General features: G+C 38.5%; 1 protein-coding gene across 1 annotated transcript; it reads left to right on the forward strand.

Moving 5' to 3' along the window:
- Positions 1-4,802: 4,802 nt before the first annotated feature.
- NEUROD1 (neuronal differentiation 1) lies at positions 4,803-7,809 on the forward strand. Its single transcript, XM_077272590.1, has 2 exons — positions 4,803-4,925; positions 6,125-7,809. Exon 2 carries the CDS (start codon positions 6,133-6,135, stop codon positions 7,213-7,215), a length of 1,083 nt encoding a protein of 360 aa, XP_077128705.1. The 5' UTR covers positions 4,803-4,925; positions 6,125-6,132; the 3' UTR covers positions 7,216-7,809.
- Positions 7,810-19,427: the final 11,618 nt, after the last annotated feature.

Here is a 19,427-nt window from a genome sequence, read left to right on the forward strand (position 1 = left end):
CAGCATGGAGAGGCTCCGAGTGGCCCTGATTGTGACTTCAGGGGGGTGAGTGGGATGGATCAGTAGTAATCCAATAAATAATGGCAGATTGTTCTATAAATAGTGGCTGGGGGGAGCAACAGTCTGCAGGCTTATGAAACCTGTGGATGAGCAGCTGCTGTGGAACCACAAGGTTCAGCATTCCTAGATCACATGTCACCTATATGTCACCAGTGACAGTAGAGAGCAGGTTGCTGCTTGGACACTAATAAGGATATAGTCACTAACAGCTGGACATGTGAGCAGGAGATGCTGTGTATCAATAGAAGGCTGCAACCTGTAACTTTTGGATGTTGCGCATATTTATCATTAAAGTATGCTGGCACTTGTAGTTCTACAGCAATAGACAGTTTACAAAATGCTGACAATAAATTAGTGTCTGATTTGTGACAACCTGTAGTTCCCTATATATTAATGACCCAGGGATCTCATCCTTTAAAAAAAACAACAAACGTATCCTTCAGATCTTGCTGAGATTGCAGTCACATGATATTGTCCAATCACTTCCCAAGTCCCATGGTAATGTTATAATAGGCAATAATATTTTCCCAAAGAAGAACAGGTTTATCCAGTGGTGTCTAATTCAGTATAATTTGTACAGCTCTGATTCTTATAATTTACTAAATGTAAAGAGAGTCAGAGGCTCCAGGTGTAATGCAGATGTCAGATCACTTCATATTAATCCACTATATATATACATACAGAGAGACAGAAAAAATGTAAGAAGCACTGCAACAAATGAGGAGCTGAACCATCTCATGTTTCTTGGTGAATGAAGTCCACCTCCTATCTCACTTATTTCCATTGGATTGCTGCTTTTATCCTTCTTTGTTGCTACATTTATAGAATTTTTGGTTGGTTGCCTTTGGACGTATTGCACATATATATATATATATATATATATATATATATATATATATATATATATATATATATATATTATTATTATTATTATTATTTATTGTTATAGCGCCATTTATTCCATGGCGCTTTACAAGTGAGGAGGGGTATACATAATAACAAGTACAATAATCTTGAACAATACAAGTCATAACTGGTACAGTAGGAGAGAGGACCCTGCCCGCGAAGGCTCACAATCTACAAGTATATATATATATATATTCATACCGTTATACCAGTCTCAGTTAAAGTATCTAAAATCTTCCATATGATTAACAGTGATCACAAATCATGTTCAAGCTTTTCAGGATCACATCGGAAATTATTCCATAGGGGAAAGAAAACCCTCATTACCACCTTAAAAAAAAGATGGATCTAAAAAGATTGGATGAAACTTGTAGTTCCACAGCCATCAGTTAGCCTTGGATTGCTAAGTAAAGTTGTTCACATAATGTATTATCTGTTGTGCATCAGAGTTTAAGACACACCTTACAGTTCTCTAGAGAACTACAAGCATCAGCAGGGGAACATCAATGCATGTAATGAACTTTCCAGTTGGACAATTCCAGTTTTGTGATCCTCGTAGGTGCAGTTCAATCATTATAAACATCTCCAGATCTGGAACTCTTATTATTTTAGACAGTTTCTTGCAAAAGTTATTGGTGTTAAGGATTAGGCCCAGAACATATGGTGCTGGCAGTGAGCGGGTTAACTGTATTTAGCCCAGAAAGCACGGGCTAGTAGCCTTTGACCTAGACTTGTGTTGATGACTCATCTACACAGATTGATTCCATCCCTCCCTCCCCTCGGCTCCATCCACACCATCCAACACCCACTACCTGTTCAGCCCATCTGTCAGGCAGACACTGGAGGAGTGGATACAAGGGAACTCTCAGTTATCAGCCACAGGGAGCTCACAGCCATGGCAGGGTTAATGATGGCCCTACCTTTCCTTCTTAGCATTGGCTTGGAGTGGATTGATGGAGACCTGGAGCCATCCCTGTAATCTTCTTATGCCACAAATATAGCAATGCAGAGCATTCCCCCATATTTAGGTAGGCATTTGCAGTTTAATGCACTGGAATAGGGCATTGTTCTGTGTAATCCCCATAAAATGTTGGACTCTAAGTGCAGCTTAAACTGGAAATAGACCAGTGTGTATTAAATCAATAATAAGCAAATTGGGATCCTGCAAAAAAGACCCCATTATATAAAGAGGCAACAACTGGTATGCAAAGCCCATTACCAGCTCATATGTAGATGAGCAGGATTTACCTGGAGCAATCAGCTTACCTGCAGTCCTATGTAAAAAATATTGTGCCATTGTAATGACTGTACCAAATCACAAACTCAGCTTTTGTCAAACCTTGGAGAATCTGAGCCATAAAGGTCATAATATTTCAGTGAATTTCTTAATGACAGGAAAAATGCAATGTATTATCAGGCAGAAGAGATCTGTGGGCAGGATGATGAGCTGGAGGATGGTCAAAGCCAATCTGAGAAGCACTCAAAGTAAGTACGATAAGGAGAAGAACTGCTGTATGTGGATATTTACTGCTAATTGTCACTATATATATATACATATATATATATATATATATATATATATATATATATATATATATATATATACATATATATATATATATATATCGTATATTACACGCATATGTGGATATTTACTGCCGATATGTATAGTAGTTGGCAGTAATTATTGACATATATATGTGTGTATATATATGTATGTCTGTGTGTATATATATATATATATATATATATATATATATATATATATATATATATATATATATATATATATATATATATATATATTTATATATACTGCGTTATTCTACAGAGAGTTCAATTAATTATTTGGTAATAATAATAATAATAATAATAATAAATATAAATGTCTTATGTAGTATATTTGCTCATATTGGGGATCTTGAAGGAATCTTGACTACAGTGTTGGTGGAGTAGCATTCTATTCTCCAGTGCCTGGTGATTAATTACCTGACTGCGTCAAATAACATAATTAGTTTCACAGGAAGCTATGAAGACACAGATAGGCGCCTTATGAATACAGGAGAGGGTGGGACAATGAGATTGGACTGATCCGGACAGACAGCCAAACTGTGACTGCGAATCTCCTGAGTCAGGATGGGTCCATGTTCTGGCACATATATCCGATAGACTGTCCTACCGTAACATGTTCTGCTTCTGATAATAATATTAGCACAGTGCCTTATTACATGGTTATTACAAAGGGGGCTGGAAACTGTCGTAAGGCTAAATAAACTCAATAAAAACTAAATAAAGGTGCCAGCGCAATGGACAAATGAGAATAAACTGAAGTCATACTAGAAGATAAGAAACATATAGAATAAGATGGTCCACAGAGGAAGAAAGAAAGAAAGAAAGATAGAAAGAAAGAAAGAAAGAAAGAAAGAAAGAAAGAAAGAAAGAAAGAAAGAAAGAAAGAAAGAAAGAAAGAAAGAAAGAAAGAAAGAAAGAAAGAAGAGGAACAGGAAAGAGAATGACTGGGATGAGAAAAGAAGGAAAGAGAATAATTGATATTAAGGAAAGAAGGAAAATGAAAAAAGAAAGAAGAATGAAGAAGAAAAAACGATTGAAAGTTAAGAAAATGATGGGGATGTGATGTTGGGAATTGTAGGAATAAAAGACATGTAAAGAGAATGAAGTCAAGGGAAGACAACTAAATTAAGGAAATCAGGAAGGAATGGAAGTAAAAAAATAAAAAAGGGAGGAAATTTGGAAGGAAGAAAGAAAGAAAGAAAGAAAGAAAGAAAGAAAGAAAGAAAGAAAGAAAGAAAGAAAGAAAGATGGGAAGAAAACCAAAAGTAATAAAATAGGAAAAGGAACGGGTTAGGAAAAAAATTCATTTAATGGGACGAAAGAATCAAATTAAAGAGGAAAGGAAGAAAGAGAAGGAACCGAAGTAAAGGAAAAAGGAAAGATCAAGCCATAGGTTGGAAATCGAAAAATAATTAGAAGGAAGTAAGGTAAGTATTTGGAAGGAAGAAAAAGAAGGAAAGAAAGAAACAGAGAACAGGAGGGAGGAAGAAAAGAGAAAGAAAGAAGTAAAGCAAGGAAGGAATGATGGAAAGCAGGACATATTAGAGGGTATAGGATAAATGGAGAAACTGAAAAGGATCAAGAAGACAAGGAAGAACAAGTGAAGGAAGAGTAACTTCCACATGAAAAGGAAATGAATGAAGTATAAAAAGGAAGAGACGTGAAAAGAGGAGATCTAACAAGGGTTTGAAGTGTTGGAATCCGCGCTCAGGAGCTGACTCTGGGCTCTGAGGGGCACCAGTGTGGGGGGCACCAGTGTGAGGGGCACCAGTGTTGGGGGGCACCAGTGTGAGGGGCACCAGTGGGGGGGCACCAGTGTGGGGGGCACCAGTATGAGGGGCACCAGTGTGGGGGGCACTGACGGCCGCCTCCTCCCTCTCTCCTTCTGTCACCACTAGTGAACACAATGCCCGGGGAGAAGAAGGGGTTAACCCTCGTCCTGCGGGGACAACAAGCAGGTCCGCAGAATGTGTAACAGGCGACAGATGGCCACAAAGAGCCGGGACCCAGCGAGCGGAGCGCGGAGAGGGAGCAGCGCGGCGCTATACAAACCAGCGCGTCACGTGACGCCCCGGGCCGCTTGCCTGACCATATGGCGCGTGCCGGGGAAAAGTTACCAGGCGGAGCCTGAGGCACCATCCTGCGCCTGCGCAGACGGCTCCCTTATAATAATCTGAGTGACTGCTCTCCCCTCACCTATCCTCCGCCCCCTCCTCCTTCTCATCACTTGTCTCTTATAAGCGTCACTGGAGCCGCTATATAACCCCCTGAGCCTCACCACAAACCCAGAATTAAGGGAAAAATTCACTTCAGCACCTACAACTTTGCTTTGTGCCCACTGGAGAGGTTATGAGACTATCACTACAAAGGAGACTCTAGAATTAAAGGTAAGAAGCGCCATCATGACAGATCTCCATTCACTCCTGGTATTAGTGTTAATATTATTATTTATTCAGCTGCACATTTTAAGCTAAAATTATATTTAGTTCAGTGACTGTAATAAAATAGCAATCTAAAATCATATCCATTATTGCTTGATATCGCAACTGATTACTTGTATTATGCACTTATAGCTCCTCTCCAGAAATAGGTAGAATTTAGTACGATATATATATATATATATATATATATATATATATATATATATATATATATATATATATATACATATATACTCAAATACACTATATATACCCATATATATATATATATATATATATATATATATACATATATTCATATTCTTAAGAATTGCTTATTTATTTATACTGCTTATATTATATATTTAAATATATTCTTAAGTAATATATTTAAATAAGCAATTCTTAAGAATATGAATATATATGGGTACATATATAGTGTATTTCAGTATATGCATATATATATTTATGTGTGTGTATATATATATATATATATATATATATATATATATATATATATATATATATATATACACTCACACACACCCTCACACGTGGAAACTTTTACCTATATATGCCCTTTCTGTATATGTCCAATCTGCCATCTGTTACTATAAGGGACATTACTAGCTATGAAGCTTTTGTTATACCTGCCTTTTTGTGCTCTTTATATTTTCCTCGTCTCCCCCATTGCAATACATCAGATTGATGCAGATTATGTCATGCATCTACTTGATATACTTTATTTTTCTTTTTGTAATGCACACACCAAAACACTCATCCCATTCAGTAACCTGCAGATGGGAGATGTCCCTAATAAGGGGCTGAGATGCACCTGATCCCTCTGCTCCTTGTTGCAGGAAAAATAATGCTGTTCTTTGTGTAATTGTGCATTGATTTTTTTTTTTATTACAATTTGGTGTTTGAACGAAAATGAAGCATTCTTTACAGTAAATTCCACATTTCCCTTTTTGATCATTATTGAGTTTTATTTGCAATCAGTAAAGTCAGATTGTCCTAACACGTTGAGGTCTGTGTAACACACATCAGGTTAAATATGAGAATTTGGGGAGAAGGACCCATTACAATGTTCAGGACTTATTGTTCGATCTCTCATCACTCGTTATCAAGTTGTCCTTTTATTCCAATGTCCATTTTTCCTCCAGATTTAAAGATGACAAAGTCCTATCGAGATAATGGCTTGATAATGAGCGAGAGCCAAGGCTCCAGAGGTTGGGTGGATGAATGTCTGAGTTCTCAAGACGAGCACGACCTGGAGAAGAAGGACGATGAGTTAGATGGAATGCTTAAAGATGAAGACGAAGATTCTCTAAAGCATCACAATGGAGAGGAGATTGACGAAGAGGAAGATGATGAAGATGACAATGACGACGACGACGATGATGATGATAATGATGATGAAGATGATGATGACCAGAAACCTAAGAGAAGAGGACCTAAGAAGAAGAAAATGACTAAAGCCAGGATAGAGCGCTTTAAAATGAGGCGTATGAAAGCCAATGCCAGGGAGAGAAATCGCATGCATGGTCTGAATGCTGCCCTGGACAGTCTACGCAAGGTTGTCCCCTGTTACTCCAAGACGCAAAAGTTGTCCAAGATCGAGACCTTGCGCCTGGCCAAGAATTACATCTGGGCGCTTTCTGAGATCCTAAGATCTGGGAAGAGTCCAGATCTGGTGTCTTTCGTTCAGACTCTTTGCAAAGGCTTGTCCCAACCTACCACTAACTTAGTAGCTGGCTGCCTTCAGCTGAACCCTAGAACTTTCCTTCCAGAACAGAACCAGGATATGCCACCACATATGCAAGCTGCCAGTGCTTCCTTTCCCCTGCACCCTTATCCATATCAGTCTCCAGGTCTTCCCAGTCCTCCTTATGGTACCATGGACAGCTCTCACATCTTTCAAGTCAAGCCCCATTCGTATGGTGTTGCTCTGGAGCCCTTCTTTGAAAGCACAGTCACTGACTGCACCAGCCCCTCATTTGATGGTCCTCTCAGTCCCCCTCTGAGTGTCAATGGGAACTTTTCTTTTAAACACGAACCTTCAGGAGGAGAGTTTGATAAGAACTATGCCTTCACCATGCACTACCCTGCTGCTATAGCTCAAAGCCATGGGGCTCTGTTCTCCAGCGCTGGAGCACGATGTGAGATCCCTATAGACAGCATTATGTCCTATGATGGGCAAACACACCACGAAAGAGTGCTGAGCTCCCAGCTTAATGCCATCTTTCATGATTAATTGCTGAGAGATCAATTGAGTGACACTGGGGTAATGAGATGGCACTATCCTGTTTACAAACTATAGGTCCAATGGCTGGAAAGTGCAAAGTGTTCCATCAATTTATTAAATAAGGTCTGATCTTCACTGCCTGTAGACCCTAGGACTGGAGATCCCTACTGACCTGCTGTATTATTCTGTACATACTCTGCCCCAAATTCTTAAGAGTTTCCCTCTGAATTTGAACTATGTCAAAATTGTTTAATTATTTTATCTGTATCCAGCTTAAACCTTGGGGGGAAAAAATAAATAAAAATAAGAATAATCGTGAAGCAATAATTAGGATCTATGCAATTTTTAAACGAATAGTTGGCCAATAAATGAAATATATAGAAATTCTATTTTTCAATCAAACTTTTACTACTAGTTGTTGTTAAACCCATTGCTGAATTATTTTGTGGTGATTTTTTTGTACAGAATTTTTTAAATGACTGTTTTATAATGTGAATTTCCTATTTTAAGCCATGCAGCTCCATCGATTTTTTTCAATAAGATGAGGAAGTAGAATTATATCTAATTTATAGAAAAAAATAAAGCAAAAGATTACTAAAAAAATAAATAAATTAAACCAGCAGCAAAGTGCTTAGAAAGTTGTGTTGCCTTAGAAGTTTTATCACCCAGATCCGTTATGAAAACTACAGCACACAAGGTTTTGCTACCTAGGAGGGAATCACATGCTGTAAGTCCTTTTAACACAATGCACATGTTTAAGGGTTAAATGTGGAGATCACGTCTGCAGGGCTCCATGCCCTGAATTTTTTTTTGTATCGGCAGTCCCTAATCATTCTCTTTTAACTCTTTAATCTCCAGTGTTAGATGGAACACAGGATGCAAAGTAGTCATTTGAGACCTTGATAGCAATTATCATTGCACTGCACAAGTCTTCAGATAAGTCTCATTGATCTAGATACAAGCTGCTTGACTATCAGACACGGATTTTTCAACCAGTTAGTATACAGTGGTTTCCCATGGTTCATGCAGTTCTGTAGAGCAACGATGAATACAGTTTCTATGAATGTACCTTACTGCAGTAGGTGAAATAAATCCAACACCATTTCTTAATCTGTAATTAGACTATTAGCTGCCGCATGATGTTAATAATACTGATGATGATGATGATGATGAGACAGTACCAATCATTGCTGCCTGAAGTGTATTTATTGCTGGTTCAATTTGGGGATAATTTGTCCTGTTATTCTGTTTGTTACCCTGTATACAATGATGTACCGCACAGATCCATGCAAACCCATTATTCTATATAAAATAGTATTCAACATTTCAGTCTGATGGTGATTTATTATTCTGTCTCTAATTCCTACGGGATTATGTCTCTATGTCTGTCTAATCTATTAATCAATTACAATTATAAGGAGGTTTGCTTTGCAGGTGAGGAAGATATTTTAAATTAATTTTCTATCTATCTGTCTATCTTCTATCTATCGATCCATCTATTATCTATCTATCTATCTATCTATCTATCTATCTATCTATCTATTATCCATCTATTATCTATCTATCTATCTATCCATCTATTATCTATCTATCTATCTATCTATCTATCTATCTATCTATCTATCCATCTATTATCTATCTATCTATCTATCTATCCATCTATTATCCATCTATTATCTATCTATCTATCCATCTATTATCTATCTATCTATCTATCCATCTATTATCTATCTATTATCTATCTATCTATCTATCTATCTATCTATCTATCTATCTATCTATCTATCCCATATCTATCTATCTATCTATCTATCTATCTATCTATCTATCTATCTATCTATCTATCTATCTATCTCTATCTATCTATCCATCTATCCCATATCTATCTATCTATCTATCTATCTATCTATCTATCTATCTATCTATTTCATATCTGTCTATCTATCTATCTATGTCATATCTATCTGTCTGTCTATCTATCCATCTAAATACAGTATATTCTTCTAGGCTATACTAATAAAAAAAACAGTTTTTATTAATATTACTATGAACCAGAGTAATACAAATAATTGTTAGATAACACAATAGCCAGTATGGCAGGTTTTATTGTCTTTCTTACCGTATTTGTTGTTTGGTTCAAATCTTTGTTACATTTCCTACATAAAATGTTCTACTCATTTACTTGTTTCCTCCAACTGTTCTGTATTTGTTTGATGATTAGCATAAGCACTTATACTATACACAATTTATATTAATGATTAATATTGACCATGGATTAGTTAACAAGTGGCAACAGTGATGGGAAATGTCCCTATCCAACAGTAATTTACTGCAGAAATGAAAGGTTTTGGTGACAATCACATAGTAGATGTGAAATAATAATGAATAAAAATAATATCAGTAATAATAATTCATTATTCCAGTAGTTCATATAACTACTTTTACTAACTACATGTGAGATCTGATCCCTAGAAGGCTGGTGTTTCCCTCTGCCTGTCCTCTCTGGAGACACATTATAATTGCAGAGTTTGTGCACTGGTTATTAACCCTTTCCTCAAATCCAGATTTGTGATACATGGGATGGTGACTATAGGAATACACATTATTTTGACGATGCACATTTATTCATGTAGGTGCCATTTGTACTAAGACAAAACTACAGCCCCCTAAGTGGTGTGGTGCCAGGGAAGGGGTATCCAGCATGCCACTATCTGCTATTCAGAGTAGGGAAGGCACAGATGTTCCTTCTGCAGGGGAGGATTTAATTTATGAAAATGATATTGTTTATGCATGGCTGCACTGCAAAACACAGGCTGCTCCCTGAGAGATCCACACAACCAGGGCTGCTGTCAGCACTCAGGAGAGCACTGCTTCCCTGACTCACCTTACTGGTAGGAGACACCCAGTGAGAGATGATTTTATGAAGATGATGGCAGGGATGCAAGTTTTATATTCATGGTAATAGGTAATTTTTTTTTGTACATGGCAGGTATCAAAAAATGAAATGTCATATACATAGACGAAATTATATATGCTTCTCATAACGGGCTTTATATTTCATACATTGCTGGACCAAAAAGGAACCAATCACTAATCATGCAGAAAAAAAGAGATTGTCCCCCAGCCATGATGAGTTCAGTTAAAAAAGTTAAAAAAAAAGCATCTTTATTTTAACTTCTAAGAACTGAAAAAAGTACACTGATCACCATAGAAATACAAAGAACATCACCGACGCGTTTCACTTACCAGCCTTAATTATGGTCCATGATGAAAGCTTGTAGTTGAAACGCGTCGGTGATGTACTTTGGATTTCTATGGTGACCAGTGTACTTTTTTCATTTCTTATGAATTAAAACAAAGATATTTTTAAACTTTTTTTTAAATTGAGCTAATCATGGCCGGGGGACAATCTTTTTTTTTCTGTGTGTTGAATATTCATGTCCCAGACTAGGACGGCTCTGTACCAAGATTTGGATCTAACTAAAGTGCAACTTAATGTGTTGAGCTGACTTTTACGTTCCCTCTCATATGTCCGTTTTCTTGTTGATCACTAATTATCTACTGTAGAAAATATTATTATTATTCCAATAACTGCATTATAAAGTTACACATATGTATAAATAAATTAGCGCTTTAATTTTAAAAAACAATATATTAAAAAACTTGGTACATAAAGCTGCATAGATCAATGCACTATCTGCCTTTGTGCAGATCACTTTATGATATTTAAACTTTGCATTATAAAGTTCCAAATCCTTTGACCTTGGCCCCATAGGTCTGGCTCTCCTGTCATTATTCCATTCAGTACAGTGAAAAAAATACAAGATGCAAACTGATGACAAACTGTTCCTGTGGGTCCAGTTTTGTTTCTGTGACATCAGTTGTCCTGTTCAACGTCAACCAATGCAGGACAGAAAACCTTTAGTCATCAATTGCATCCGGCCTTTCTTCTTACTGGAGCCGAGATTTGGCATCCATATAGATTTGCATCACAGTTATCAAAATGCAACATAAGGCCACGTTCACACCTTCAGTATTTGGTCCGTATTTTACATCAGTATTTGTAAGTAGTGATGAGAGAATATACTCGTTACTCGAGATTTCTCGGGTGTCCTCCGAGTATTTTTAGTGCTCGGAGATTTAGTTTTTATTGCCGCAGCTGAATGATTTACATCTGTTAGCCAGCATCAGTACATGTGGGGGTTGCCTGGTTCCTAGGAAATCCCCACATGTACTTATGCTGGCTAACAAATGTAAAACATTCAGCTGCAGCAATAAAAACTAAATCTCCGAGCACTAAAAAATACTCGGAGGACCCCCGAGCGTGCTCAAGAAATCTCGAATAATGAGTATATTCGCTCATCACTATTTGTAAGCCAAAACCAGGAGTGGGTGATAAATACAGAAGTGGTGATGAGTTTCTATTATACTTTCCCTCTGGTTGTTCCACTCCAGATTTTGGATTACAAATATTGACCAAATACTGAACATGGCCAAAAGGTGGCCATACACTTTCTATAGCTTTTTTCCAGTTGCTCATTTGGCCGACAACCATTCCTTCAGACCCCCCTCCTTCTACATATGAACAGCAGGTTAGGCTAAGAGTATGTGTTCTCAATGGGGAGAGGATGGTAAGTAATGGTTTCCAAGAAAAAATATCCAATAAAATGTAACTTTTAATATATTATTTTATAAAAGTATAAAATTAGAAAAAAAACATCAGTATTATAGGGATTTAAATACAAACAATGTTACTTATGATAAATGTTGTATACGCTACAAAGAAGATATCATAATAGAGGTATCATTGTTTCTTGTGATGAGTTCTGTACAAATACCAAAACAGCAGACAAATAGAATCATTTATGCCCCAATTAAAGTGAGAACTATTCCTGTATGACTCTCACCCTAAATGGCCCTGAAATGTAACCCTACCTAGCGGCGGAGGTTGGCACCTTACATTAAATGCAAATGGCGCCCCCGTTCACCAACAGGTGACCCTAACAGGTCCTATTAATTTCTAGACTTAATGGGGTTATAAAAAACTGAAGGTTCTAAGAAGTCCGTCCATAAAGGAACGCTGCAATGCTTCAATATAAGGAACCCTTAATAAAGTTGTCAAATTTCAAAGGCTTAATCGAGACCTGATCATATAGGAACACTTCAAGATAAAAGACACACGATAATTTTGTCAAGTAGGACATATGGGCCAAACAAATAGACAAAACCACAGGATGTCCTCATAAGGGATACAATCATTTGCTCTATGTAATCAAACAAAGGGGGCATAAATGCAAAAACCAAAGACAAGGCATCCAGATTTGAGTTGCACTTCTTTGCATCCCCTGCCGTGTATATAGCCTCGATGCGTTTCACCTCCATCATATGGTTCCTCAGGAGGTTTTGGGAAAAATTGTTATCAACACGTTGACATCCATGATGCACTGAGGTCTAGTTGCAGGTCTACAAGTGTCATAGTAAAACCAATTTAAATATCCCTCCCCAGTAGTAATTGACTCCTATAAGCAAGCATAGAGGGCAAGAGACCTTATTACTAGATAGTATGTCTCCGGTGTCCTCATTATGCATGTCATATTTGCCTACTGGCACTAGAAGTCTGTGAAGGCAAATTTCGTATGTGTCACCCTTCCTTGCATTCCGCGTCATACAATGTAATGACTTGCACCCACTGCTGTGAAGTCCAGAGTGAGTATGCGCATGCGTTTGCACTTTCCATCGACGTGATCTGCGCAGGCGCACAATGTTGTGAAGTCCACAGTGAAACATACGTTATCACTTGCCCCAATGACACAATCCCCATGTGAGCCGTGCAGACAACGTCAAGATGAAACTAGCGTCTGCATCTTCAATAAAACTAGTGACGCGGTGTTTTTTACCATTTGATATACCGTTTCAAATACCGTTTTCCAAATAGGACTTTTTCAGATACAGAAAACATCTATACAGTTATTGATGATACATTTATTTGATTGTAAGCACCAAAACCCCGGTGTGTTCATTTCAGATTGCTAGAACATGTTGTGTCTTCCTTGAAGGCATTTTTAAGCATATCAAAGTAAGTTTTCATTGGTTATCTTCTGATGTAAATTTTAAGACAATATCGTTCATGTTAAGATCCTGTGTGAATATGACAAACTCCATTTTTTTTAATTTTATGTTTATATAAGTTTTAAAATAATATATTAAAAGTTACATTTTAGTGGTTAATTTCCTTGTAAGCCACTACTCACCAATCCAAAACTGTTGGAGAGGGTGGTTAGCTGCTGCCAGACACCTTATCTTCTCTAAGACCTATGACATTATGGTCAGGAGGACCTACTTCAGATAGGACAGTCAACTGGTCCTTCCAAATTATTGGGCTCAATGGACTATTCTTTAATGTGCATCATCACCAGTATTCTGTTCTGCGTAATGCTACTGTAGGTCCAGCCCAAAAAGGAACCTTTTAATTTTTAGATGTTAGATTTGTAGAGGTTATATTAAAATAAAAAAAAACCCAGGCTCCTAGAAAATGTCTACACTAATAATGAATATATTTTTTGAAATTGGGATTTTCATCAGTAAACAATGCTCCATCTGTGGCTGCCGGCCATGGGGCATTCTGGAATAATAGTTTATTTGGATAGCTGAATATGAGAGTACCGGTAGCCAAAACTGAGTTTGTCCTTGGAAAACTGGAACTAATCTACCGTGACTCTGGAGCTGAATATTGAATAAACCGACACAATCCAGTACTGGGTTATAGCTGCTGGGGAAGAAATAAAAGAGGAGAAATTGGAGGGGAAAATGACCAGAGAATGTTACAATATATGTGGCTTTCAATTTCTCACCGTCACCAGTGATGGTTTCTTGTAATGTCTCAGAGGAGGCAATTTTCTAAGAGCAAAACACCACAAAGTACAATCTTCTCTACAGTGCTGGACCCTGGTACACTCAGGGGTGGACATATCATTGGTGCAACCTGTGCGGGCCAAAGAGGTAAGGGGGCCCATTTCTACCTCCAAAGCAGGGGCAATGTCACCTTTTTAAGAGCTCTTAGGCTACGAAGAGCCCATATATTGTTCTTGCACGGAGGCCCTTTTTTGTTTGTGTTCGCCAGTGGATACACTGATACATTGTAACAAACTCTCAGATTTAAGCATCACTTAGGGGGAGGGCAGGACTCTAGGGAATCTTCCTCATCTCTAGCAGTATATCCGGATTGCAATACCTTCTGCCCCTTGTAGTCTGAGACCATATTTCCCTGTAGCTTCACAAGCTGAGTGTGTTTCTGGCCCCCAATGTCCATTTCGAAGTTGCCCCAGGCCATTAGACAGAATCACTACCCTGAGTATTAGGCTCAAGTTGTCCCTAGCAGCCTCAGACCTGCTGCGTCACTCAATGCTGCCCTCACACAGATGGTCACTTCCTGCACTTGCCACTAACTCTCAGTTCCCCCGCCCAAACTGGGCCGGCCACTACAGTTAACCCTGTCCCAGCTAACTGCAGCCCCAGTGAGTATAATACTTTTATCACATGCATGGGGATCAAATACATTTAACCCTTGAGTGTCAGGGAGCAAGCCACCAGCTCCCACCGCTGTCACATAAGCACAATCTTAACTGGTGAAACTATCAGGCCGGGGTCACACTATCAGTATTTGGTCAGTATTTTACATCAGTATTTGTCAGCCAAAACCAGGAGTGGGTGATAAATACAGAAGTGGTGATGCGTTTCTATTATACTTATTCTCTGATTGTTCCACTCCTGGTTTTGGCTACAAATACTGATGTAAAATACTGACCAAATACTGATAGTGTGACCCTGGCCTCAGAGAGAGGAGGCATCGGACCACACAAGCCCTGCACATGGTGCTCCGAGCTTCTCATTTCTATATGAACCTAAAGAAGGTTTTCTCCAAAACTAGCTTGAGGATTTGCAAACTAAAACTATTCTTTTTCTTCCACCAGTTGTATTCCAGAACATCTTCATGTTGGATCATACCATATCAATTTCTATTCAGTTGGGTTTTCTCTTTTCTCCTGATTATTTGCCATATCTGAATGATATTAGACACGTTTGTCAATAACACATCACATGTTAAACACTGGTTTATACTAATGAGGGAAGAATTATGTGATGGAAAATCATCAACTTTACTAATGGTGTCCCCCAGGCATCATTAAAGCAGCCATCCGTAAATGTTGTTAAGAAGGGCAGTGTGAGAGATATCTCAATTTTTAGCAGGATGCACGCAGCTTTGTAGGATTTTCCCTCTGAATGTATGAATGTTATTACAATCTATAGTAATTCAATAGATGCTAAAGTTTATCATGAAGTCAGAACTCAATATACCACCATTTATTCTCCGGACTGTAGAACCGGATTGAGTTTCTGTTACTGAGAATCCAATTACTGACTATGCAAACAATACGTTGCAATGTGTTCCAGCCTTAATCCAGCAATCTGAAAACTTCTGATAATCCAGCACTGCTTTCATCATAAAATTGAAAAATATTTTTAATTTTTACTAATCCAAAAACAGAATACTGAACCAAGAAAATTACATGAGAGATCTGAGCCAAAAAATTAGATCAGGAGGCGCCCGAATCTGGGCTTCCGTTCAAAGGGTCACATGCAGTTCTGTACTTTTAGTAGTGGACGTTTCTGATGTTGCAAAGTAGACCCATTCATTTAAAGGGGTGGTCCATCTTACAAATTCATTTTCATTCTAAATCCCTATCTATTTAGTGCCATAATCTAAACCATTTTCTAACGTACTTTAATTAAAAAAAATCCCTATCCTTCATTAGCTACACTTTCTATCTGCTTTTCTTTTTGTCCCCTACTTCCTTTTTGATGATGCTTTGTTTGAGAATCCCAGTGCGTCTTCAGGGGGCAGAGAGTCATCAGTGACCTTCGTGTCAGGGGCTGGGCTAGTCTCTGCATGCTGTGCACAACCAGGCGTGCCGAGACCAGCGCCACACTTGAGGGGTGACACAGGCCTCTGTACACCGGGTATTCTGACAACCTATACTGACGGTCTTAAATACTTTTCTAGGCAAATCATAGCTGTATAAATCTTAAATTCAGCTTACCCCTCGAAAAATAGTGTATACCGACTTAGACCTTGTTTCCATACATCGAGTCAATATTTTCTTTTTTCCATACAGCGTAATGCAGAAATGGTGGAGCAAAGCAGATGCCAGAACTGATCCCATTAGACTCTTAATAGCTCATACTAAATAATTTGTCCTATTTGCTGTTGCGCCAGATTGGATCTAGAGCCGGATCAAAAATCATTGTATTCAACATCTCTTGATCCTGTTATGGATGCCGGACAAGTGGACAAAATACACAACTTTGCATCAGATGTGTCCAGTTCAGTCATAAAACAGCTGAACATACCTTAATAATTTATGAACCTATCCTAAAATAATCTGGGGCTTAAAGGGCTATCTGGTTGGCAAAGTTTGTTAAAACTAAAAATAAACCCTCTAATATTCCAACCTTCTGAAATCTTCCTTATTCCAGAGTGATTGGACTTGGTTGCACCACTGAGTCTCTGCAGTGATGAAATCCATGAAACACCAATAGATTGTGTTCTAGTTAACCCCTTCATGACCCGGGGTATTTTCATTTTTTAGTTTTTGTTTTTCGCTCCCCTCCTTCCCAGAGCCATAACTTTTTTTATTTTCCCGTCAATATGGCCATGTGGGGCTTATTTTTTGCGGGACAAGTTGGATTTTGGACGACATCATTGGTTTTAGCATGTCATGTACTAGAAAATGGGAAAAAAAATTCAAGTGCGGTGAAATTGCAAAAAAAAGTGCAATCCCACACTGTTTTTTGGTTTGGATTTTTTGCTAGGTTCATTAAATTGTAAAACTGACCGGCCATTTTGATTCTACAGGTCATTACGAGTTCATAGACACCGAACATGTCTAGGTTCTCTTTTATCTAAGTGGTGAAAAAAAATTCCAAACTTTGCTTAAAAAAAAAAAAAAAAGTTGCGCAATTATCCGATACCGTAGCGTCTCCATTTTTCATGATCTTGGGTTGGGTGAGGGCTTATTTTTTCCACGCCAAGCTGACATTTTTAATGATACTGTTTTGGTGCAGATATGTTCTTTTGATCGTCCGTTATTACATTTTAATGCAATATCGTTGCGACCAAAAAAACATAATTCTGGCGTTTCAAATTTTTTTCTCGCTGCGTCATTTAGCAATCAGGTTAATCCTTTTTTTATTGATAGATCAGGTGATTCTGAATGCAGCAATACCAAATATATGCATATTTGATTTTTTTTTATTGTTTTATTTTGAATAGGGCGAAAGGGGGGTGATTTAAACTTTTTTTTTTCATATTTTTTAAAACATTTTTTTTTTACTTTTGCCATGCTTCAATAGAATCCATGGGAGGCTAGAAGCTGGCATAGCCTGATCGGCTCTGCTACATAGGAGCGAAGCTCAGATAGCTCGTATGTAGTAGAATTGCTGCATTTCTATGTGCGCCGACCGCAGGGTGGCCCTCATAGCAATCCGGCATCAACAACCATAGAGGTCTTCAATAGACCTCTGGTTGTCATGCCGACGCATCGCTGACACCCGATCACGTGACGGGGTTGGCGATGCACGCATTTCTGGCCTATGGCTGGAAGCACCAGTTAAATGCCACTGTCAGCGTTTGACAGCGGCATTTAACTAGCTAATAGCGGCGGGTGAATCACGATTCCACCAACCGCTATTGTGGGCACATGTCAGCTGTTCAAAACAGCTGACATGTCCCGGCTTTGATGCGGGCTCACCGCCGGAACCCACATCAAAGCAGGGGATCTGCCCTCGGACGTACTATCCCGTCCGAGGTCAGAAAGGGGTTAATGTTATTTTCGTACTTAGGGATGTTCAATAGTTGATCTTGGAATATGCAATTATGTAATGAGACCAAACATAGGTGAAATATTAATGTGAATGAGCATCCTGGAGAACAGAGACCAGCATGGAGGCAGAGGAACGTTCTACAGGATACTTATCACGACTTAGATCAAGTTGGTATCAATAATATTACACCTGTACCAGAGTAGACTTACCAGTTTTTCTTTCACCTTGACATTAAGATAGGAAAATACTAGGGATGAGCAAACACTAAAATGCTCAGATACTTGTTACTCAAACCAAGCAATTCCAAATGCTCAGGTGCTCTCTTCGAGTAACGAGTGTAATGGGAGTTAGGCCGGGGCCACACTAGACCGTAATACGGACGAGTGCTATGAGATAAAAAATCGCATAGCACTCGGCCCAATGTTAATCTATGGTGCAGCTCCCATCATCCGATGTTTTCTCCGCCGTATTCAGGATCCGAGTAAAAACGCAGCATGCTGCGATTGTCAGCGTATCTCGGCCGAGACTCGCCAATGCAAGTCTATGGGTGCGAGAAAAAATCGGATTACACACGGACCATGCGTGTGCATTGCGAGAAATATGCACCGGTGTTAGAGAAAAGCCGGTAATTCAATTGCCGGCTTTTCATTTCTCCTTCCCAAACCCGACATGATATGAGACATGGTTTACATACAGAAAACCATCTCATATCCCTTTTTTTTTGCATATTCCACACTACTAATGTTAGTAGTGTGTATGTGCAAAATTTTGGCGCTGTAGCTTGTAAAATAAAGGGTTAAATGGCGGAAAAAATTGGCGGAGAAAATTGCCCGGGAGCCCACGCCAGAGTGGTAAAGCCAGTGACTGAGGGCAGATATTAATAGCCAGGAGAGGGTCCATGGTTATTGGCCCCCCCTGGCTACAAACATCTGCCCCCAGCCACCCCAGAAAAGGCACATCTGGAAGATGCGCCTATTCTGGCACTTGGGCACTCTCTTCCCACTCCCGTGTAGCGGTGGGATATGGGGTAATGAAGGGTTAATGTCACCTTGCTATTGTAAGGTGACATTAAGCCAGATTAATAATGGAGAGGCGTCAATTATGACACCTATCCATTATTAATCCAATAGTACGAAATGGTTAAAAAAAACACACACACATTATTTAAAAGTATTTTAATGAAATAAAGACACAGGGTGTTGTAATATTTTATTAGAATCTTAATCCACCTGAAGACCCTTGTCACCTGAAACAAAGTTTCAAAAAAACAAACAACAATATTCCATACGTTCCGTCATTCTGTCCCACGTTGTAAATCCATCTGAAAGGGTTAACTAATT

Source organism: Ranitomeya variabilis, chromosome 7, assembly GCF_051348905.1.
Source record: "Ranitomeya variabilis isolate aRanVar5 chromosome 7, aRanVar5.hap1, whole genome shotgun sequence".
Taxonomy (NCBI): domain Eukaryota; kingdom Metazoa; phylum Chordata; class Amphibia; order Anura; family Dendrobatidae; genus Ranitomeya; species Ranitomeya variabilis.

Coding starts and splice junctions, on each gene's coding strand:
- NEUROD1 (XM_077272590.1), top strand. CDS start 6,133: ATGACAAAGTCCTATCGAGATAATGGCTTGATAATGAGCGAGAGCCAA.